The sequence below is a fragment of the Melanotaenia boesemani genome, chromosome 16 (assembly GCF_017639745.1).
Source record: "Melanotaenia boesemani isolate fMelBoe1 chromosome 16, fMelBoe1.pri, whole genome shotgun sequence".
In the NCBI taxonomy this organism is placed as follows: domain Eukaryota; kingdom Metazoa; phylum Chordata; class Actinopteri; order Atheriniformes; family Melanotaeniidae; genus Melanotaenia; species Melanotaenia boesemani.
The window spans coordinates 13,922,928-13,941,631 of record NC_055697.1 but is presented as its reverse complement, the minus strand read 5'-3'; the positions used below and the strand labels follow the sequence as shown (position 1 = coordinate 13,941,631).

Below are 18,704 nucleotides of genomic sequence, written 5' to 3'. Positions count from 1 at the left end.
GCAAATATAAAAAGTCATTAATTTACCTCAGTTTCTTCACAATGGACTTTAGTGTGAAATGATAATCATACCTGATATATGACAGAGCCACGTGTTTTATGTAGTTAGTTACGTTAGTGCTACTTTTTCACAGAAATTTGCAAGTATTTTCTACCCCTGCTAAAACATGGCTTATCCTTTATCCCTCTAAATGTTATTGGAAGTACATAATAAGTACTACTGCTGCTTGTTAGCAATGCCATTAGCATTTAAAGTCCTTTAGCATTACAATAGCTAGAAACTACAAAAAATCTTGAGAATTTTAATAACACTGTGCTGTGCAATAGACACCATTAGCAAAGTCAAGAGGGGAAGATTTTCTTTCTTGGACAGCAGTGATTTGCTTGTTTGACTCTTACAGATGACTTTTTTTATGTGACACACAGAAGCATTTTTACATTGTAAGTAATTATGTGTGCATACTAATAGAATCATCACAATTTCTACAGTGGTGGACCTCTACACATGTGAAATCCGTTTCAACACAGTTCGCCTTATTGCTGTGTTCATCATCTGCCTGGGTTTCCTTATGCTGCTGTTACCTGAAGACTGGGACCAGTGCATCATCCAGCTCAGCACAAAGCTGCGTAAACATGATGAGCCAGCAGAGGGCAACAGCGAGTCAGGCGCCACCACAGGGCTCAACTGGAGAGGGAGAAGCAGGACCTCCATGACAACATTTGCACATTAACTCCATGAAATGTGACAATACAAACACACACAGACACAGGAAGGGAGGCATATTAACAAATTTGATCTGCGCGGTTCCTTGCCTTTTGTTTCATGCAGCTCATTGGGGGAATTAAACCCACAAAAACTCTAATTTGGACTGCCCTCTGATCAGTAATTCAACCAAGAGGAGACGTATGAGGCTCAGGTGGTGTAGCACTCATGTGACATCTATTCCCGCAGCTTGTATAAGATGGTTCAAGGACATCAAATCAGTTGAAATCTTTCATACCAAAAAAAGTGATCAGGTATAACTGAGTCATGTAATTTTGCAGTACCTTCTAATAGTTCTATTGACTTGTTACATTCTGAGATTTTTCAGTTATGAAGAAAGAAAAAAAAAAAGGACAAACGTCTTCCATGTCAGGCCTAACATGTAAACATGAATGAATCAAAGAATGCCTGAGAACAATTAGGAACATTACATTCTTCAGATTTAATGTTAACAAAAGATATTTGCCTTTGGTGCACTGTACATAATATCTCACACCATGGGATGTTTTGGAGCTGCGGACCTGATCGGCTCTTGAGGGGACCCGTCTGGATGTCTGAGGACCAGCCTTAGCTTATGAGGCATTTTACATTGTTCTGAGGTCAGGTTCCTTTTAACAACGCAGCTTGGCCTCCTGTGGTTATGTGCTTTCCATGGGATAAACTCCCATCTTTCACTGCTCACCCATTAGTAAGGACCACCTGATCATGAAATATTTAAACCAGTGTCTCTAAAGCATTTGGTTTCAGTGCATGAGATGGCCTAGATATGTATTTTTAATTCCTAATTCTCATAACTAAAGCTTCAGGTATCCAAATCATAAAACGAGCTAAACGCTTACCTGCTAAATGAAAACTTGGAAGTACCCCTTTAATCACTATGAACATCAATGAAAGCCTTCACAGCCTCCCTTTGAATCCCTGTGATATTTAGCTTTCTACATTCATGTGCACTCAAACAGATCTGTGGCAGTTCGGTGAAATTCTTTTATTTCTGCTGAAAACAACAGCTAGTAAACAACTGTCTCACTGTGGTGGAGACGGTTTGACACACGTCTCGCATTTCTTCAGCCCATCTCAAAGGAAAAAAAGAAATATGTCTTACTGTATCTGTTTTTATTTATCACATTTCTGAGGCAGGTTAACAACCAAGATACCGAGAGCAGCACCTCGTAAAGCAACTGGTGTAAACTCTGCCTTGCTGTGAATGTATGAACATCAACCACACATGCTTACTGTTTCATACAGTGCCACCACAGACTGCTGCAGAGAGAGACTCTTTAATACTGTCCTTCTTGTACTCATCGGAATGAGTTGCTTTTATTTATTTTTTTTTTATTTATTTATTTATTTTTGGAAAGAAACTCTTGATGCATTGCAGAGGACTTTTTATATTTTTGCATTTGTTTGCTGACTAACCTCAAGGAGGACAATGATTCACATCCACAGACTGAGCATGCATATACTGTATAAGCAGATACAGCTGGAAAGTCCACTTCACTGCCTTTTTTTCTCTTCTTTGCAATAGAGTACATTAGCACTGTTTCCCATTGTCATTCTCTATGACAATAAATAATAATATTGTATTCCTCTGGAATTATTGCAAGACATAAATGTAAACCTTTGTAAGGAATGACAATTTTTACACTGAGATGCAACATATGATTATCACATTTGAGGAAGAACTATTAGAGCGTTAATGAAGGATGGGTTTATTCTATTTACTGTGGGGTGTCTTCAAGTGTAATCACATGTACTATATAAAAAGATTTCTTTTCAATATGTTTCCTTGTCAAGGTCTGTTCTTCATGAGCATTTAATGAAGTAGATGATCAATAGAAAATAGCAGTCCAGTCAGAAATTACGAAAGCATTTGACTTTTATTGTCATATTGTTTTGTTTTGTTTTTTTTACACTTAAAACATTTTTAAATAATGAATCTGGAAAATGATTTGCAGATTAGCAAAGTTTTTGTAGCTCTAATCTCAGCTAGAAATCAGTTTAAAATGATGTGAACCTTACAAATGAATCTTGATTATTGTAGCATGTTTGACATGTCGGCATTACAATTATTTATTAGTTTATTCTCAATTTTTCATAACAGATTCATCATTGAAGTGATTTCTTCTGAAAAAAACAATGAGAAATCACTTATAAGAATAATGGATTAGATTTCTATAGCGCTTTTCAAGGCATAAAAGTGCTTTACATTGCATCCATTATTCATTCACTCCTTATTCATACTTGGTGAACTGAACTGGACTGTTGACTTAAAAAAGACCAAACAAAAGTAATATGCAAACTTGACTGCTTTAAGACATTTAAGGAACAAAAACAATCATTGTTGGATGAGTTGATCATAAAAATAATTACTAGCTGCAGTAAAACTCTGACGTTAAAGGTGATAATCCACCTACTGTGGGTGTCCTTGCAGAAATCACACTAGCCAGCATCATGCTCCACTCTCACTGTAATCTGGCCAAATAAAAATGTGGCCTCCCGCTCCTCAGTCAGAGCAGATAAAGGTAGTCTGCTTCTCTCTTGTGGCCGAGACGGGACCTGCAGATTATGTTTTCTGTCACCACCAGCTTCACCAGAGGATGTGGATCGGGTGTTGTCACGGTGACACACTCTGCATATGTGCTCCTCAGAATGATGTTTGAAGCCAGCGCTAACAGTAAAAATGGAGGAGGAATACTTTGAGTTTTCACAAGTCAAACTTTCGGTGCTGGATTGTGAACTTGGATGAGCAGTGCTCATAGTGCAGGGGTCGCTGTTCCTGACCTCATCTCCCTCTGCTCTGACTTCACCTCGCCTGCCCATCACGCTCCCCAAACAAGATCGTATTTTTTGTCCAAGTCCGCGAAGGGCGCTCTGGAAGCGCTTGCTAAGCAGAGCGTACAGGAGAGGATTGATATCAGAGTTCAGCAACACCAGCCAGTAGGAGGTGGTAATGGCAAAGGGTGGAACAAGAGTGGATTGGCCTGAAATGGCTGTTTCTATTGCCTGAACTAGAGCCACACATAGGTAGGGTGTCCAGCAGAGAAGGAAAGCAGAGATGATCAGGAAGAGGCGCATCACTCCGTGGTGGTGCTGCTGGGAGTTTTGCGAAGGTGGCTGTGAGCTACTCTGAGCTAGAAAAGAGAACAAATGTCTTGATGAAGTGTTGCTTTATTATGTTGTAATGACAAGAGGAGCAGAATTTGTATTCCCTTCCTCTGTTCTGACTTGAGACAAAAACTCACCATTTATGTGATAAATAAGTCTCCAGGGGCTGCTCCTGCAGTGATGCTGAGATGAATTCCTGCTGCGCTGGACAGAGTCCTCAAGTGTATGAATCCTCCTAGCATGGCTGCGGGCCACCTTGACAATGTTCACATAACAGAAGAGGATCACTACTGCTGGTGTGAGGTAGGAGAGAGCAGCCATGAAGATGGTGTAGCTTGGACTTCTGGCCCAGTTGACTGCACAGTTATACATGGGGACCACATAGCTGAATGAGCTCCAGCCCAGAAGTGGAGGCCAACTGGTGGCCAGGGCCTGCAGCCAGACCCACAGGACCACAGCACATATCCTCCAAAGAGTGCAGTGGGAGTTGTAGTGGAGGCAGTGCAAAATGGAGTGGTAGCGGTCCAGAGCAATAGCAGCTAATGTCAGAACAGAAGCTGTGAGGTACACAGAGGAGGTGTATCCAACAAACAAACAGAGGTCCTAGCAGTTAGGAGAGATAGAAAACCTCATCACATGGACATTCAATGGGTTAAAGAAAACATGGTGACGCACAAAATGTTTACATATTAGTCATACAGGAGAGATTTGACCTACTGTGCAGTCTTGCCATCCATGATTTATGATTGACAAACCAACAAAAGGTATGACTCCAACACCGACCATAAGGTCACTGACGGCCAGGTTTGTGATCAGCACTGATGTCACTGAGTGGAGGGTCTTTGTTGCAGCCACAGTAAGAATGACAAAAATATTACCTACACAGAAACATAACACACAGAGAAGTAAACATAGCCATCTTTTCCAGCTCTAATATAAAAATATATTTTTAAATTTAGTCAAACCAACTCACCTTTTCAGTTTACTTTGTGTAAATATACAGACAAGGCTTCTGAATCAGGATTAAAAATTGTTTAACTTATCAACAACTGTCAACACCTCTTTCAAAGCAGATTTTTTTAACCTGTCCTGTCCAGCAGCATAGCAAACAAAATGATGTTGCTGTATCGTGCTGAACAAATATGCTCTGCCAAGGGGAGGCCTATGGGTAAGGCTCCTCTTGATTATCTGATTCATTTATTTATTTATTTACTTTGAATCACGGAATCGATGTAATCTTGCTGGTCCTGACCGGAGGGGACAGAAAAAGATGGAAAATAGAAAAAAGACGCAAAAGGGAAAGAAGAAAGGAGACAAAAACATCACAGACAGAAGGCAACGACCCTTCAATCCACACCATCACCAAACAACAAACTGTTATACTTGTACATGAACACACCAGAAAATTTCCTACAACTTTTACAAAAAAAAGAGCTGCGCGCGCACGTGTTTTCAGCGTATAAAAACTTCTACAAACCCTTTCAGATAGCTTAATTTGATGTAACTAATAGAAATAAAGTATTCTTCCTCACTGTTAATCATTTATCGCGGCCCTGGTATTGTAGGTTAATTAATGCGACTTCACCTCATGAACTTAAAAAGAGAAAGAGAGAGAGATTAGAGTTAGTTCCGATTGAACATTAAGTATCATCAGGTTAGTGTGTAGCCTACCTATCACAGCTCCCAAACACATCAGAACTATGAGAATCTCCAGGAAAATCTGGGTCCGCCTGGACAAGCCGCCTTCTGAGGCCCCGGTCCGGCTCGCGTTGCCCGCTGCAGCCTGCAGAAGCGAACCGGAGACATCCAGATCCTCCATGTCCTACTCCACGCTCACATGATGACACGCATTGTAAAAGCGGGCCGATTAGTGTGATCAGGAACTCAGTCCGCTCACAGTCTGGTCTGACGGTCTCCAGGTGAACCGGTTACTTTACTGAAGAGAAAGAGGAGGATGCATTTCCATCTGACACTTAACTCTTTCTGTGCTTCCTCTGCCAATGCTCCTCCTTAATAATCCTTAATTACAAAGCGTTTAAAAATACAAACGAAATACAAGAAAAATATGGAAAGAGATTTATTTTATTTAAATGCATTAAAATACAATTAGTAAACAAACTACAATTAAAACTTAGAATAAAGAAAAATTATGCCAAACGCAAAAGTGATATTTAAACATGTAAAAGAGTTGCTGGCTATAAACATTATAATTCAGTCCTGATGCTCCAAACTAATTGCATGCATAAACAAGGCACTTCCTCCTCAAAGGCAAACATTTCCATAACAATATGCCAAGTGGAACATTTCAATAGAATAACCAGAGCTGATCTTTATGCACATCTCTCATTAAGTCAAAAGAGCAGCAGCCTACTGATGATTAGTCAAACCACAGTCTGGTGTTGATACACAACATGAAAATCATTTATAAAATAATACTTAAAGTGTGTGTGTGTGTTTATTAATTTATTTTTATTTCATTTAAGCTAAGGATCTTGTGTCTTGTCGGGTTTAACTTCTAACGCTGCATTTTGAGCTGATTTCAGGTGAAGAGGAGGAGAGATGCTGCCGCGTATATTCCCAGATCAACAAGGCAGCGCTCACATGGACATTGAGAGAGCGGATGACTCCTTGCTGAGGGATTTCCACACACACATCCAGCATTTGGAGTAAATTGGCAGGAATGCCTTCCCGTTCATTACTGGGAAAGGGAGAAATTTACATATTAAGAAAGAAACTTATACAAATAGCAGCGAATGTTGAAATTATTTATACAGTACTATGAAAAACCTCGAGTCACCAATACATTTATTCTTAAACACAACTTGAACCCTCACAGACAAGATTTCCGATAACTTGTAATTTCTTTAAGTAGTCTTTATGAATAGTTGACTTCTTGAAGGAGATTTCAGAGCAATTAGCTAAACGTTTTAGCTAAAAAGCTCGTTGGGAATCACCTTGTTGGTTTTAACCTGTCAAACTGTATTTCTTAAGCATTTTCAGTAGATGCAAATAAAATAATGAAATCAAATTATGTGTCTTAGCCACAGGCAGCTATAAACCACTAACAGTTGGCTCCACGGCCAAAGTAAAACCTGGACAGACCTTTGGAAATCCAAGGCCACTCTGAAAGATTACAGGAAAGTTTTGCTCTTTTTGAAGCAAAATATAAAGAAATGAAAGGTGGCTCAAGACTTTATCACAGCTGCTTATTTTCTTTAGCTGGATAACTGATTTGCTAAATTAAATGAAACAAATAAATTGTATATATAAATTTGTATATATAAATTGTATATAAATCATTTGCAGGCATCTAGGCCGCTATCTCAATCGAACACTGGCAAATGCATATTATAAACTCAAGTTCTTTTTTCTGACTGGATCCTTTTCACCTTTTATCTGACTATCTGATTTAGGAGTCCTTTCCACAAACAGTCAAATTATATTGTATCAAGTCTTGATATAATTTAAAGCAATAAACTATTAATAGAGACTCATGAGTTCAAGTCGAGTGCAATACAAACTGTAATCAACCAAGCAGGCCCGTGTGAGCTGCACATGTAAACATAAAAATGTAATGAGCATTGAATCTCAGCAGCCAGCCACACAATAAGGAAACAGAATTTAATGAGTTACATTTATCCCGAGTGCAAATGGCTGAGACAATAGCAACCTGATGAGAAATTAGAGCTGAGCCATGCTGAGCTGAGGAGAGCGTAGCTGTGAAAGCATTAAAGACTGAGCTCACACATAGGAAGCTTAAGCTGACAGCACTGCTTACATCCTTGTGACTGAATGGAGGTAAACAGACCAGTACACCTACATGGAGACAATCGATGTCAGCCTGCTTCTCTCTGCCAGCTGAACGGCAGCATGACAGAACACACTGTGAGAAGGATAAAATGTGAAACAAGGGCCGCATCACTAGACTGGCTAAAAGTAGCAAGAAATAAATGAAGATTAAAGTTTGTATGTCTACCATCATCACTCTGTTTGTGTGGGTTTGTGCAATTCATTTCTTTTGCTCTCGTCCTCTGGGAGAACCAATTATAGTCCAGCATGCCCCAACATGTACACAACAGTGAGGAAAGGAGAGAAGCAAGCCCCTTAGGGAAACACACTAAGTAAGATAACATAAAATAGCCTCGTCAGTTCACACCCTTCACACAGTCACAAGACAGGCTTGCATGCATCTGTGCACACAGACGGGAAAAACAGCATTTGAAGTTCTGCTAGTTGATTTAAATCTAAGGCTGTGTTTAATGCCATCATACCCCAGAAGTAGCAGGGTCTTCTCAGGGAACTGGTAATTCTGGAGGCTGTGACTGTTGGCAGTCTGCTCCACTCCAACAATACAGTAACCTTCACTCTTCTTTACCTGCAGGAAGTCAGTGAGCTCCACAGGCTTCACCTGAAGGACAGACAGAGTTAGAGACTTTAGTGATGATGTTTTAAATGATATACTTTCAATGTTTAAAAAGATAGAGCTCAGCCCTTTGCACATTCTTTGCAGCCATTTTTACACTCAGGTCACACTACGCCAGACTAGCGACGTGATTTTAAAATCATTTAGAGCAGCTTGACCACAGTGTGAGTCAGCTTCAGCCAGCCTGATTAAGACTTCATAACTTTCACCGTCTACCTAGAATATAGATGAAACATATTTCGTCTGAAAGGGAAAAGAAACAGAATTGTCAGAAAAATGCTGACAGGTCTCTACTGTTTAGTAGATCCGGATGCTTTTTGGAGAACTACATCTCCATGCTGCGTTGCTACAGCATCCAGCTATTCCAGATGTTGTGTACTTGTATTGTTGATCATGGTGGAGATCACTTTAATCCACAGCTAACTTTATCTAGTTTCTTTTAAGACAGTTCAATTTTAGTGTCATAAAGATGGAAATGTCTTGTGAGCTTATTTTGCACACATCACCTCCAGCAAAGGAAGCCACAGCTCAGATGAGACACTCAGGGACTGGAAATGTTTGTCAGAGATGTGGCGGAGGCTATCCAGAGCCAGAGCACTGGCACCGAATATCTCACATGTCCTGCAGAGGCCTGAGAAAAACAAGAAAACAAATGAGGACATAGCTAAAGTATCGTCTATATAATTCACTAACTTTGAACTGTCATGACAATCAACATGTTACAGAAAAATGGTCATTTTCAAGGCATCTACAGGGAAACAGTTTCTTTTCCCAAGTTTAAATGAGCGTTTTAGTTCTGGGCATATGAGCTAAAAGCTCTACATAAATGGCAATCACTTTATCATTATGGACATAGACAAATATTAAAAAAGAAGCCTCTACTGCTAATTAAATCGGTGAAATCCTAGTAAAACATTTACAGAAAAGGTAAGCATCTTGTTTACATTATCCAGTATTAATTTTGGCTCTGAAAACAGATGTTTTCCTCTATAAATAAATAGTAATTGATTCAGCCACCTATGACCTGAGGCAACATCATTGGAGTACACTTGCAGATACCATAAGATACGTGTCTGTGATAAAAGCTGGACAGTCCCTGTCAGATAAAATGTGTATAATAAAGAAAATTAGCTTTAAAATGTGGTTTTAGTGGCAGTTCTGGTTCACCAATTTGATGAAAACATGTTTTAAACTGAAGTTAAATACATTCAGAAGAAATTCCCTGACATCAATGTAGAGTTTCCAAAGTAGGAAACTAAAAATTTAAAATATTGATGCTCCACACCTCCCAAATTGGTGGGCTTGTCAATAAGTGAGGCAACAACGAGCAGGGCACCGTGCAGTTTGCCCAGTCGAGCAGCCCTTTGTGGTGGAACCAGCTGAAGTTCTGGCTCCTGCTCCTGGATCCCCAGCCTCCAGGGGGTGATCTTCTTCTGCACCTCAGCCCACCTCTCTTCCTTATCCTGCTCACCTGGGAGATGCAACAGCATGTCAACAAGGTAAGTGATGCATGTGTGAGAGTGACTATATGCAGTATTTCGATGCTTGATGTACTTCTGTCTTGCTGGACCCAGTCTCCAGGCTGGAGGTGACCCAAATCAGGAGCAGGATTTCTCAAAGGAAGTGTTGGACTTTCAGAGAAACATGACAACTTCTCAAACTTCCATGGCAGAATCCACTCATCATCAGCCAACTCTGATAGACTGGGAAAGGTGTAGAAGATGGTCTAAAAAGGTCAAACAAAGAGCAAAAATAAGTGTTACATTGTGTTGCTTTCTTAAACATGCTTAACTTGTTTAACAAAAACACACTACGTCACCTCAACACTGTAATCCCTGACTGGATGGAAGGAACCAAAGAAGAAGTGCTCCTGAATCCTCAGCCAGTTTTTGTTGGCATTTCTAAGTGACAGACGGTAAATTAATGATCAAATAAATACATTAGCACATAGCAAAACAAAATTCTAGTACTGCAGCTGTTCTGTTCTAACCCAGTGTTCTGCATGGCCTCGGCCTGACTCAGACAGGCTTTGACTACAGAGGACAGTCCTCTCAAAGCATCCGTGTCCTCCTCTTTCAGGCTCTCTGCCAGGCTCCACACCCTCTTCAGTGCCAGTAAGGCATACAGGCGCACACTGAAGTTGTGATTGAAGCACGACTGCAGGATGACATCTAGTGCTTTACGCAGCTGCATGGTCTTTAACACAAACATGAAGGGCCAAATTATATAAATAGCAGGGATGATGCAAGAAGACAGATGTGCTAATAGGAAAAAAAACAGCCCATAAGAAAGCACATAAGGCTTTACCTTGTCCTGAAGATGTGGAATGATGAGATTAAAATGCACCAAGACTGACAGGAAGGTGCAGATGCTTGTTTTGGTCTGTTCATGATCCTGCACAGAAAATAGAAACCGGTTGGCTCATATTGTCATACCTGTTTGATACTGTCTGGTAACAAGGGTGAAACATAAGCTCACCATGTTGAAGCAGGTCCAAAAACTGTCAATGTGTTGTGGATTTTGAACAAAGATCAGAATCATCATCCATTCAATGAGGTACTTTACTGAAGCCTGATTACCGCAAAATCCAGCTTCAAACACACGGTTTAACAGAGTGGCAACAAATTCCTGTGTGGACAAACACAACAGAAAAACAAGGTTTCTCCCTGAACAGTCGTTTCCTGTGTGATTGTCAGGGAGAGTTACTGTCTTACCTCTCTGAGTTTGGGTAGCAACAACAGCAGTGTTTGCCATACCCTGTTTTTGACCCGATGTTGGAGGGAGTTACTATAGTAACGTACTTTAGACTTTGATATGTCATTATCCTGTGGAGATGGAGCGGGAAATTGAGGAAAATAATTAGAAACGGTGTTCAAATAGCTGATACTGAGTCTATCTAATAAAAAAAAAAGAAAAAAATATTTCACTATATGTACTTTAATTCAAGTATTAAATAACAAGTATGTCTTGCTACACATAAAGAACAAATTGTACATTATGTTTTGTCTTACAGCCTGGCTCTTGTCCTATTTAAAACTGTTAAGCTGGGAGTTAAAATAATAGATTAAAAGGTTATTGTAAGGTAGGCAAAATGAAATGTAATTATCAGAATATTAGCAAACTATTTCTATTATTCTAGGCATGTATTAGAGTGTATAAAAATCATCATAAGGCATTTTTATGCTCTGCACAGCTGTACTGAAAACTTCCACATATGTTTCAGTGAGGCAGAATGTGGAAATGCAGATATCTGCAGCATTTACTTCAGAGCTTTTGCTGAGATTTTCCAACAAGCTCCCCAGTAAAATCTCAGGATGATCACAGAGTGAGAAAATGGATGAATGTAGCTGCTAATCTTTGAGTGTGCAGAGTTATACTCTTCTGCTGACCTGTATGTTGCTCCTCACTCACTCTTCAATATTGCAAAAACAAAACAACTATGTTTAAGACATATATATATATATATACGTTTTTTTTGTTTTTTTTCCCCAACAGCTTACCTTTTTCAGTAATTCCGTAACCAGCTCTTCTATGAGTCTTTGATGCTGCAGATCTGAGGAATCCAGGCGACTAAGGAAAGCCAATACACATGTGCGAGGCAACTGGTCATCTCTGTTATCGCTGCAAAACAAGAGAAGCTGTTAAATTGTGAAAACATCAACATAACAAGAGAGACCTCTAGTGGAAATTGTTTAACTCACAGGATAGAGTTAAACCATCCTAAAGAGAAATGTAACTCACCTTCTAACTGCAACATTGGCAGCACAGTTTTCACCAAGTTGCTCCACATATATTTGAACATCTGTGACAAGTCTTTGAAAGAGCAAGATAAAGAGTTGGAAAAGCTTTGTAGAAAGCACTCAGCAAATCTGACAATTGTGGCAGAAATTTACCGTTGATCTCTCCTGAACACAGGTCCATAGACACAAGCCTCAGAGACTATGTTGATGTGGCTGAAAACACTAGAAAACATGGTGTCAGCCTGCTCTCTGCTCCCTGCATCTGTGGGCAGCCATGTCTGACAGCATCGCTGAAGCAGCACCCCAAACACGCCGCTCTTTGACTGAGACAGCTCCAACAACTCTGTGGCAATCTAAAAATCAAGCAGTTGACATCACTACATATACACGTGTAGAATCAAGAAAACTGATGCTTAAAGTACAAATTATTGCCAACCAGCCAAGTCAAGCAGCCTTGCATGAATTACCTGCTTCAGAGTGCCCATAAGGGTTGAAGCCTCAGCATGTGTAAGCTTGAGCAGTTTGTGCTGGAAAGCCATGGAGATGAAGCCTTTTAGGGCTGGCCAGAAGTCTTGGGCATTAGTGCTCAGTCCCTGCACCAGCTCCCAGCTTAGAGTCAAAGCCCGCACAGACAAGGCCTCCTCATCATGCACTAGCTGAAACCACAAAAGCAAAAACAGACAATCAACACAGTTATTCATGGTCTTCATAATTGCTATAGACCAGGGATAGTGAATCCTGGTCCTCGAAGACCAGCATCCTACAGGTTTTAGAGGTTTCCCTGCCTCACATCACCTGACTCAAATCAGTGGGTAATAAGCAAACTTGTGCTGAGCTGTCCAAGTCTGAATCAGGTGTGTTGCAGCAAGGAAACTTCAAAAACCTCCAGGTCACTGGCCCTCGAGGACCAGGATTGAGGATCGCTGCTATAGACTATATTAAAACTAAAAGAAGCTGCTCTCAAACGTCTACTTATTTGCGGTACAGAGACTTACTTGCGGCAGCACCTTCTCCATAAAGGTGAAAACAGGCAGCACCAGGTCACTGGGCAGCAGAGCCAGGGCTTCAACACTGCAACTCAGAGCAGCTTTTAAAATCTCAAAGGCTTTGGACATTTCTACTGACTCATGAATCCTGACAGCCTTAATCAGGAAGTTCAAACAAATCCACTGGTCCCGCATAAAGTTGGCAGCGATGCGTCCCCAGTCCTGCAGCAGAAGACTATGTGCTTCGACATCACTATCAAAACAGGACATATGCTCATCACTAATGATGGCAAACTGGCACCTATTAAGATTATATTATTATTCTAAAATGTCATATTTTATTCTTTATATGGGTGTCAACTGACCTTGAACAGTCTGTTAGCTGTGGTTTCATCAAGCATTTGTTGACATTTTCCAGAGAAGCTTGACTTTGTGAGGAAGTCATCGGACTGTAGAAGTAATCATTCAGTGATTTTAGAGCTGCTAAAGTCTCTGTTTGTAAACTGATCCCTTCCTGGTCCATGAGATCACATACAGTGGCCAGGGATGCCATAGTTACTGCCTTAGCCACCTGGTTGGCCACGGAGGGGATCTGGCAACAGAAAAAAACTATCTGTGTTCAACAGCAGAGCAGCCAAACTGATGACAGGGCATGGATATTTTGTTGTGTACCTGTTGACTTGGCTCTTGTAGGACTGTAAGGCCATACTTGATGAGTTTAGGGAAACCACTTGGCTGAATTTTAATGCAGTGCAGTGATGCAGAACTGCACATGACAGCAATCTGCCTGAGGACACAGAGATAAAGTTCTGCTCTCTCCACGTCAAACAGCTGTTAAAGAAAAGAAAACCACATGCAGACGTCAGAGTTGGCCACCAGGTGCACATTGGTAATTGGATGGTGAAAGTGACTTGGTGTTAACCTCTTGCAGTTCACCACACAGCCGCCTTAAGATAAACTCCTGGATTGGATCGACAAGTTTGAAAAACACATTCTCAATGGCAACTATAACTTTATCCCCTAAAACAGAAATTAAGAAAAGAGGAGAGTCACAGACTAGTAACCCTTAGTCATTCAGTGTTGAAACAGGACAGGCAGAAATGCAGGCCTAAATTAAAAGGGTTCATATTACAATCAACTACAGGTTTACAGTTCTATTTTGGGAGTCTATTAAAATAAGTTAATTAGCTTTAATGTTGTTTATGTTTCTACAAAGTACCAGCTGTTCTGTTGTAAATGAAACAGAGTTTATAAAAGAATCCAGTGCATGAGTTTGAAATACTGGAAAGAATTAATAATATTAGAAGAAACTCCAGTAGAATTATTAGCAGATTAAAGCTTCAAAATCATAGAAGTGACACCACAGAGCAAGATTCTTTGCCTCACATATCTAGACAATTACACAGCTGTTAATTACTCTGGAGCCTCTCAGTTTTTAATTTTTCAAAGAGCACCCTCAATTGGTCCAGATCAAAATTACTCTGGACATAGAGATTAAACCCAACCAGATCACGTGTTATTACAGCAAACCCACTGAATAACCTATACAGAGATGTGACTGGCCCAGCTTTTACAATGCCTGCTGTAAAACTGCTAAAATGGAGAGGCTTTGTTCACATTATGCCATAAGCTACCAGATTTGTCTTATTTGCAGACTTTGAGAATCCAATTTGTCTCAAAAACACTTTGTAAGGAAACAAAAACACATTCTTTGCAGACCTGTAACAATCAAATATATGGTTAATTAAAACTTTTTCCCCAGTTTTTTTTTTACTGATCCCCAAGCCAAAATTAGGGAGGTTTAAATATTTGCTATTTGAATGAAATAATTTAAGAATTGACATCTATAATAATGAATTTGTTATTTCAAACCTGTCTCTGCGCCGTCGCGCTGACAACATGGCATTGCTCCGAGCTGCAACAGTCTGAGGAGAAGCTGCAGGCCCTTGTCGCTCTTACGCAGAGGGAGGTACATATTGGTGCTGACCCTGCTCAGGGTGTCCATCAGGGGAGACAGTAGTGACTCCAGATCAGTATTAACCTCTACTCCTGGTCGATTCCTCTCCATGTCCACACACAGCAGAATGGCCCTTGCCAACTTATCAGCCTCTCTAGAGTCAGGTAGCCTTTCAGTCTGACCTTAGGAGCAGGAAAACAGACTCTGATAAGTATCATGTGAAAAAAAGACATATGCAGATGTTATTAGTGTTCTCATCTGTGATGACTTTGCACCAGATTTACCTGTACTAGCTGGGACTCGGAGATATTCCAGCATTTCCCTTTGAACGTAAGCTCTTACGGTTTCCTTATTTGTGGAGGCATCATTGCAATCTCCATCCATAATCCTGGGTTTAAAACTACCTTCGTGTTTCAATAACCAGGTGCACAACTGTGAGAAATATGAAATCTAACAATTAGTCAATGCTACTGCTGCAATGTGGGATTTAAATATAGTTTTGTTTCTTCTGAGTGGCTGTGGAGAAGCATACCTGATCCCAGAGCTCTGTTCCTCTACACAGTGACTCATCCGCACGGAAATGCATCAGGAAGCTAAAAATATCATCCAGGGTGACTTCACTCTAGACAACAATCATATGTAAAAATAAAAAAGAACAAAAATAGCACATACCTTTAATATTATGTTGGAAAAACAACTAAAAGAAAAACAAAGATCTTACAATGCAAGCACAAACAATACAACCATGACTTTGTCTTCCCTTTTCTGTTGAAACTGACAGAGGAAATCATTTAACTTTCACAGCTGTTTGGAGTGTTATTAGACAATCATTACAACAGGACATGCATTTATTTCTGCAGAAGCCAAACAGTAACAAACCATCCTAAATACTTTTTCTTTTCTTTGGCAACACTTTTTCACTGTTTTCATGATATTGCTAAAGGGATACAACAGTGTTATGTTTTTATTCATCATTATTCTTAATTCAGCTTATTCGATTTAGAATAATGGAAAAAAAAATAGAAAAAAAAACAAACCAACTATTTACTTTTGATAAGGTTAGACCACTGATTTTATGTCCTTTGGCTTGATAAAATAGTATACTGCTTTTCAGTAATACTGATTTTTCCATTTAATATTTAATTAGTCATTTAAGCAATACTCTTTTAATTAATCAGCTCCTCAAGATTACCACCAACTATAAAAATCCACCTAATATTAAAGTCACTTTTAATTGTAGCATACTGTATGACATACTTGTAAAACTTAGTAAAATCTAGTAGCTTTAATGAAACATTGTTTGAAGTGTCACTGTCATACCACTACTGTGAGACAGAGGGCGCTGTTCAGCAAGAAGCATTGAGCAGCTCCTCTCAACAGGACCTGGTGAGTGATCATGGTGGAGCGCAGCACCTCTCTGCAAAACAAAATATACAAAAATCAGCCTTCTTGTTTTGAATAACCACTGTCTACCAAACTATAAAAACTATGAGACCACCTCAGAACATTCAACCCACTGATCCCCAACAGTGGACTTGGGGGAAGTTTGGACACAGCCTGACAGATAAAGAGGAGGGGAACTGCGCACCAGTGCTTGGAGACCAGCTGCTGAATCAGCTGAAGCAAAACAGGACCTATAAAGTGAAGGAAATTTAAACAGACAAACATTTTAACCATTAAATGTGAGTCATGGTTTTGTATTCTCTGTGGCATCTGTGCTCATATACCCCTTGCTTCTAATGGCAGGCTATTGAAGAAAGTGACCATGAAATCTTGGAGTTTAACCGCCAGCTCAGGACAGTCTCCCACACTCTGCCCAGCTGACCTACATGTGGACAGAAGATGGGTTATTTAAAACAATCTCTCTTGTACTGAAGTTGTTAGCTGATTTTAAATCCTCACCTGCAGAAGAGTGAAATTTCAGAGAGAACATCCATAAAGGGACCGACGATAAACTTCAGAGAAATGCAAAAGAAGAGAGAATGTTAAAACATAAACTAATCTTTATGTGGAAATGAATGCTTAAGCTTGATAGTGAAAAGACTGTGTACCTGAGAGAAAGCCAATGCAAAAGCTGACAGCTGGAGAACCTGAAGCTCAAGCAGATGACATACTCCCTCTCTCATTAGGGATTTGTTCTCGCTGTGGAACATGCGCTGATATACACACAGCAGCCAGGAGGGATGGAAAAGGCCTTGCCCTGAAGAGACAACAAAGAAGTAGTAGCTCATAAAACAGACACATTCCAACACTGAGACTTAACTTGTGTCATATTTGTATGTTTTGTGCAAATAATATTTATGTTTTACCTTGATTGTCATTCATTGTAGTTTGAATCAGTGTGTCTATTCTGTTTAAAACTGGCCGGACAACATGAATCTGAACAGAAAAAGCAAAGTGGCATCATGATAACGCCTCAGCACCTGGAAAAAACACTAGTGAGATTTCCCTACCTGGTTCTCCTCCAGAGTCTCCATCACTAGTGTGTAATCCTCCCAAAACTCTCTTAGCTCCTTGCTCTTGTTGGGGGCCCATTTGAACAATGCCCCCTCTGCAAAAGTGTTAAGAAACAAGTTATAAGACGTAATATGACAATAAAACTGGTATAGTGAAAGCTTTTCACTGCACCTTCTTCTGCTGTAGAGGGAGGCCAGTCAAATCCCTCTTCCTCGGACAGCGCTGCACATCTTTTCAGCAGGTACAGTGCTCTCTTTCGTGACAAGCTGTCTCTGTGAATCAGTCCATCTTGAACAATCTTCCAGAACTGAGGAGACAGACGAGGGTCGAGATCACAAGTGCAGGAGGAAGGAGAGCTGTGAGATTTCAGGAGGTGGTCTGACAGGGCGGTTAAACACAGCAGTGTCCGCTCTGTCACCGCAGGTGTGCGGTCAGTGGAGTGCCAGCTATATAGATCATCCAGGATGGACTGTAGGGTGTTGTTTGACCTCGCAGCGCTGCAGGAGTTCAGTATAGTTAAAATGATCCTAACTATGATTTTGGAGACCAGTGCGTCGGGGAGAGATCTGATGGAGGACAAGGCAGACGACAAGGTGTTGCGTGTGAGATGTTCATCCACTGACATGAAAGGTATGAGAGCTGCCATGACTTCGGTGGCAACCTCCACATTGAGTCGTTTTGAAACGTGCAGCTCTTCCTCTGAAGGCAGGAATGAAGGCATGATGGACAAAACCACTTGTCTCCACACAGTTTCATTGCACAGAGCGAGACATGCACATAAAAGTCTGCAGACAGCGGCTGTACTCTCCTTGCAACGCGCACTTTCTCCCCCCTCTGCTGATATTCTGATGAGGAGAGGCAGACATTTCTTCCAAATAATCAATTCAATTTTTTCGTAAATACTACATCTTTTTGAACCTGTAATAGGAGTTGAATCCGAGTCATTCAGAAAAGACCTGAGCCCTTCTACGAGAGCTGTCAGCGCCTCTACTCGCTCCGTCTCCGGCCACGTCTCACTCGGCCAGGACAGAAATTCAAACAGAAGTTCGTAGTCAGGAGAACTGGACAAAACCGCATTAATTAAAACAGAATACATTACTCGTGTATTGCGCTGTCAGGAGCAAGCAATCATATCCAACGGCCGGCTTTTCAGCTCAGAGCAACACGTTTTACAAACACTGAATGTAAACTTCCGCAAACGTCATTGAAAATCTCGCGAGACTTGGAGTGAGAAAGTCAAGCTGCTGACTTGTTTTAGCGAAACAATGAAAAAA

General features: G+C 40.5%; 3 protein-coding genes across 5 annotated transcripts in view; 1 reads left to right on the top strand and 2 right to left on the bottom strand.

The window, feature by feature from the left end:
* Positions 1–2,539, top strand: part of slc35f3b (solute carrier family 35 member F3b) — a 68,987-nt gene extending 66,448 nt beyond the window's left edge. For both annotated transcript variants that reach the window (XM_042010718.1, XM_042010720.1), the window contains one exon: positions 489–2,539. In XM_042010718.1, the coding sequence (XP_041866652.1) occupies positions 489–730 (242 nt within the window). In that variant the 3' untranslated portion in view covers positions 731–2,539. The remainder of the gene's footprint in view (positions 1–488) is intronic.
* LOC121655851 (5-hydroxytryptamine receptor) lies at positions 2,476–5,722 on the bottom strand. 2 transcript variants are annotated; one of them, XM_042010721.1, is made up of 4 exons: positions 5,539–5,722; positions 4,585–4,745; positions 4,005–4,470; positions 2,476–3,893 (listed from the first exon to the last, which is right to left on the bottom strand). In XM_042010721.1, the coding sequence occupies exons 1-4, from the start codon at positions 5,684–5,686 to the stop codon at positions 3,202–3,204; spliced, it is 1,467 nt and encodes a 488-aa protein (XP_041866655.1). In that variant the 5' UTR covers positions 5,687–5,722; the 3' UTR covers positions 2,476–3,201. The 2 variants fall into 2 exon arrangements, with proteins under 2 accessions (XP_041866655.1, XP_041866656.1); XM_042010722.1 differs by lacking the exon at positions 5,539–5,722 and adding an exon at positions 4,841–4,861.
* A 611-nt stretch (positions 5,723–6,333) lies between these two features.
* tarbp1 (TAR (HIV-1) RNA binding protein 1) lies at positions 6,334–18,627 on the bottom strand. Its single transcript, XM_042010830.1, has 29 exons — positions 17,602–18,627; positions 17,427–17,524; positions 17,283–17,352; positions 17,025–17,173; positions 16,876–16,928; positions 16,701–16,798; positions 16,472–16,607; positions 16,294–16,390; positions 15,506–15,595; positions 15,258–15,405; positions 14,889–15,155; positions 13,939–14,036; positions 13,689–13,847; positions 13,382–13,608; positions 13,026–13,269; positions 12,498–12,686; positions 12,184–12,383; positions 12,032–12,103; positions 11,791–11,911; positions 11,005–11,115; positions 10,769–10,918; positions 10,598–10,684; positions 10,281–10,486; positions 10,110–10,191; positions 9,845–10,016; positions 9,576–9,761; positions 8,797–8,921; positions 8,139–8,275; positions 6,334–6,565 (listed from the first exon to the last, which is right to left on the bottom strand). Exons 1-29 carry the CDS (start codon positions 18,524–18,526, stop codon positions 6,376–6,378), a joined length of 4,887 nt encoding a protein of 1,628 aa, XP_041866764.1. The 5' UTR covers positions 18,527–18,627; the 3' UTR covers positions 6,334–6,375.
* Between the last annotated feature and the right edge of the window lie 77 nt (positions 18,628–18,704).

Bases quoted from the DNA above. Each gene is read 5' to 3' on its own strand.
- LOC121655851 (XM_042010721.1), bottom strand. From the start codon at position 5,686: ATGGAGGATCTGGATGTCTCCGGTTCGCTTCTGCAGGCTGCAGCGGGC. The intron at 4,746-5,538 runs GTAGGCTACACA...GTTTCTGTGTAG, and splicing joins GTGTTTGGGAGCTGTGATAG to GTAATATTTTTGTCATTCTT. The intron at 4,471-4,584 runs GTAGGTCAAATC...CCTAACTGCTAG, and splicing joins ATGGATGGCAAGACTGCACA to GACCTCTGTTTGTTTGTTGG.
- tarbp1 (XM_042010830.1), bottom strand. From the start codon at position 18,526: ATGTATTCTGTTTTAATTAATGCGGTTTTGTCCAGTTCTCCTGACTAC. The intron at 15,406-15,505 runs GTATGCTTCTCC...TATTTCTCACAG, and splicing joins GAACAGAGCTCTGGGATCAG to TTGTGCACCTGGTTATTGAA. The intron at 6,566-8,138 runs GTATGATGGCAT...TCCCTTTCCCAG, and splicing joins AAGACCCTGCTACTTCTGGG to TAATGAACGGGAAGGCATTC.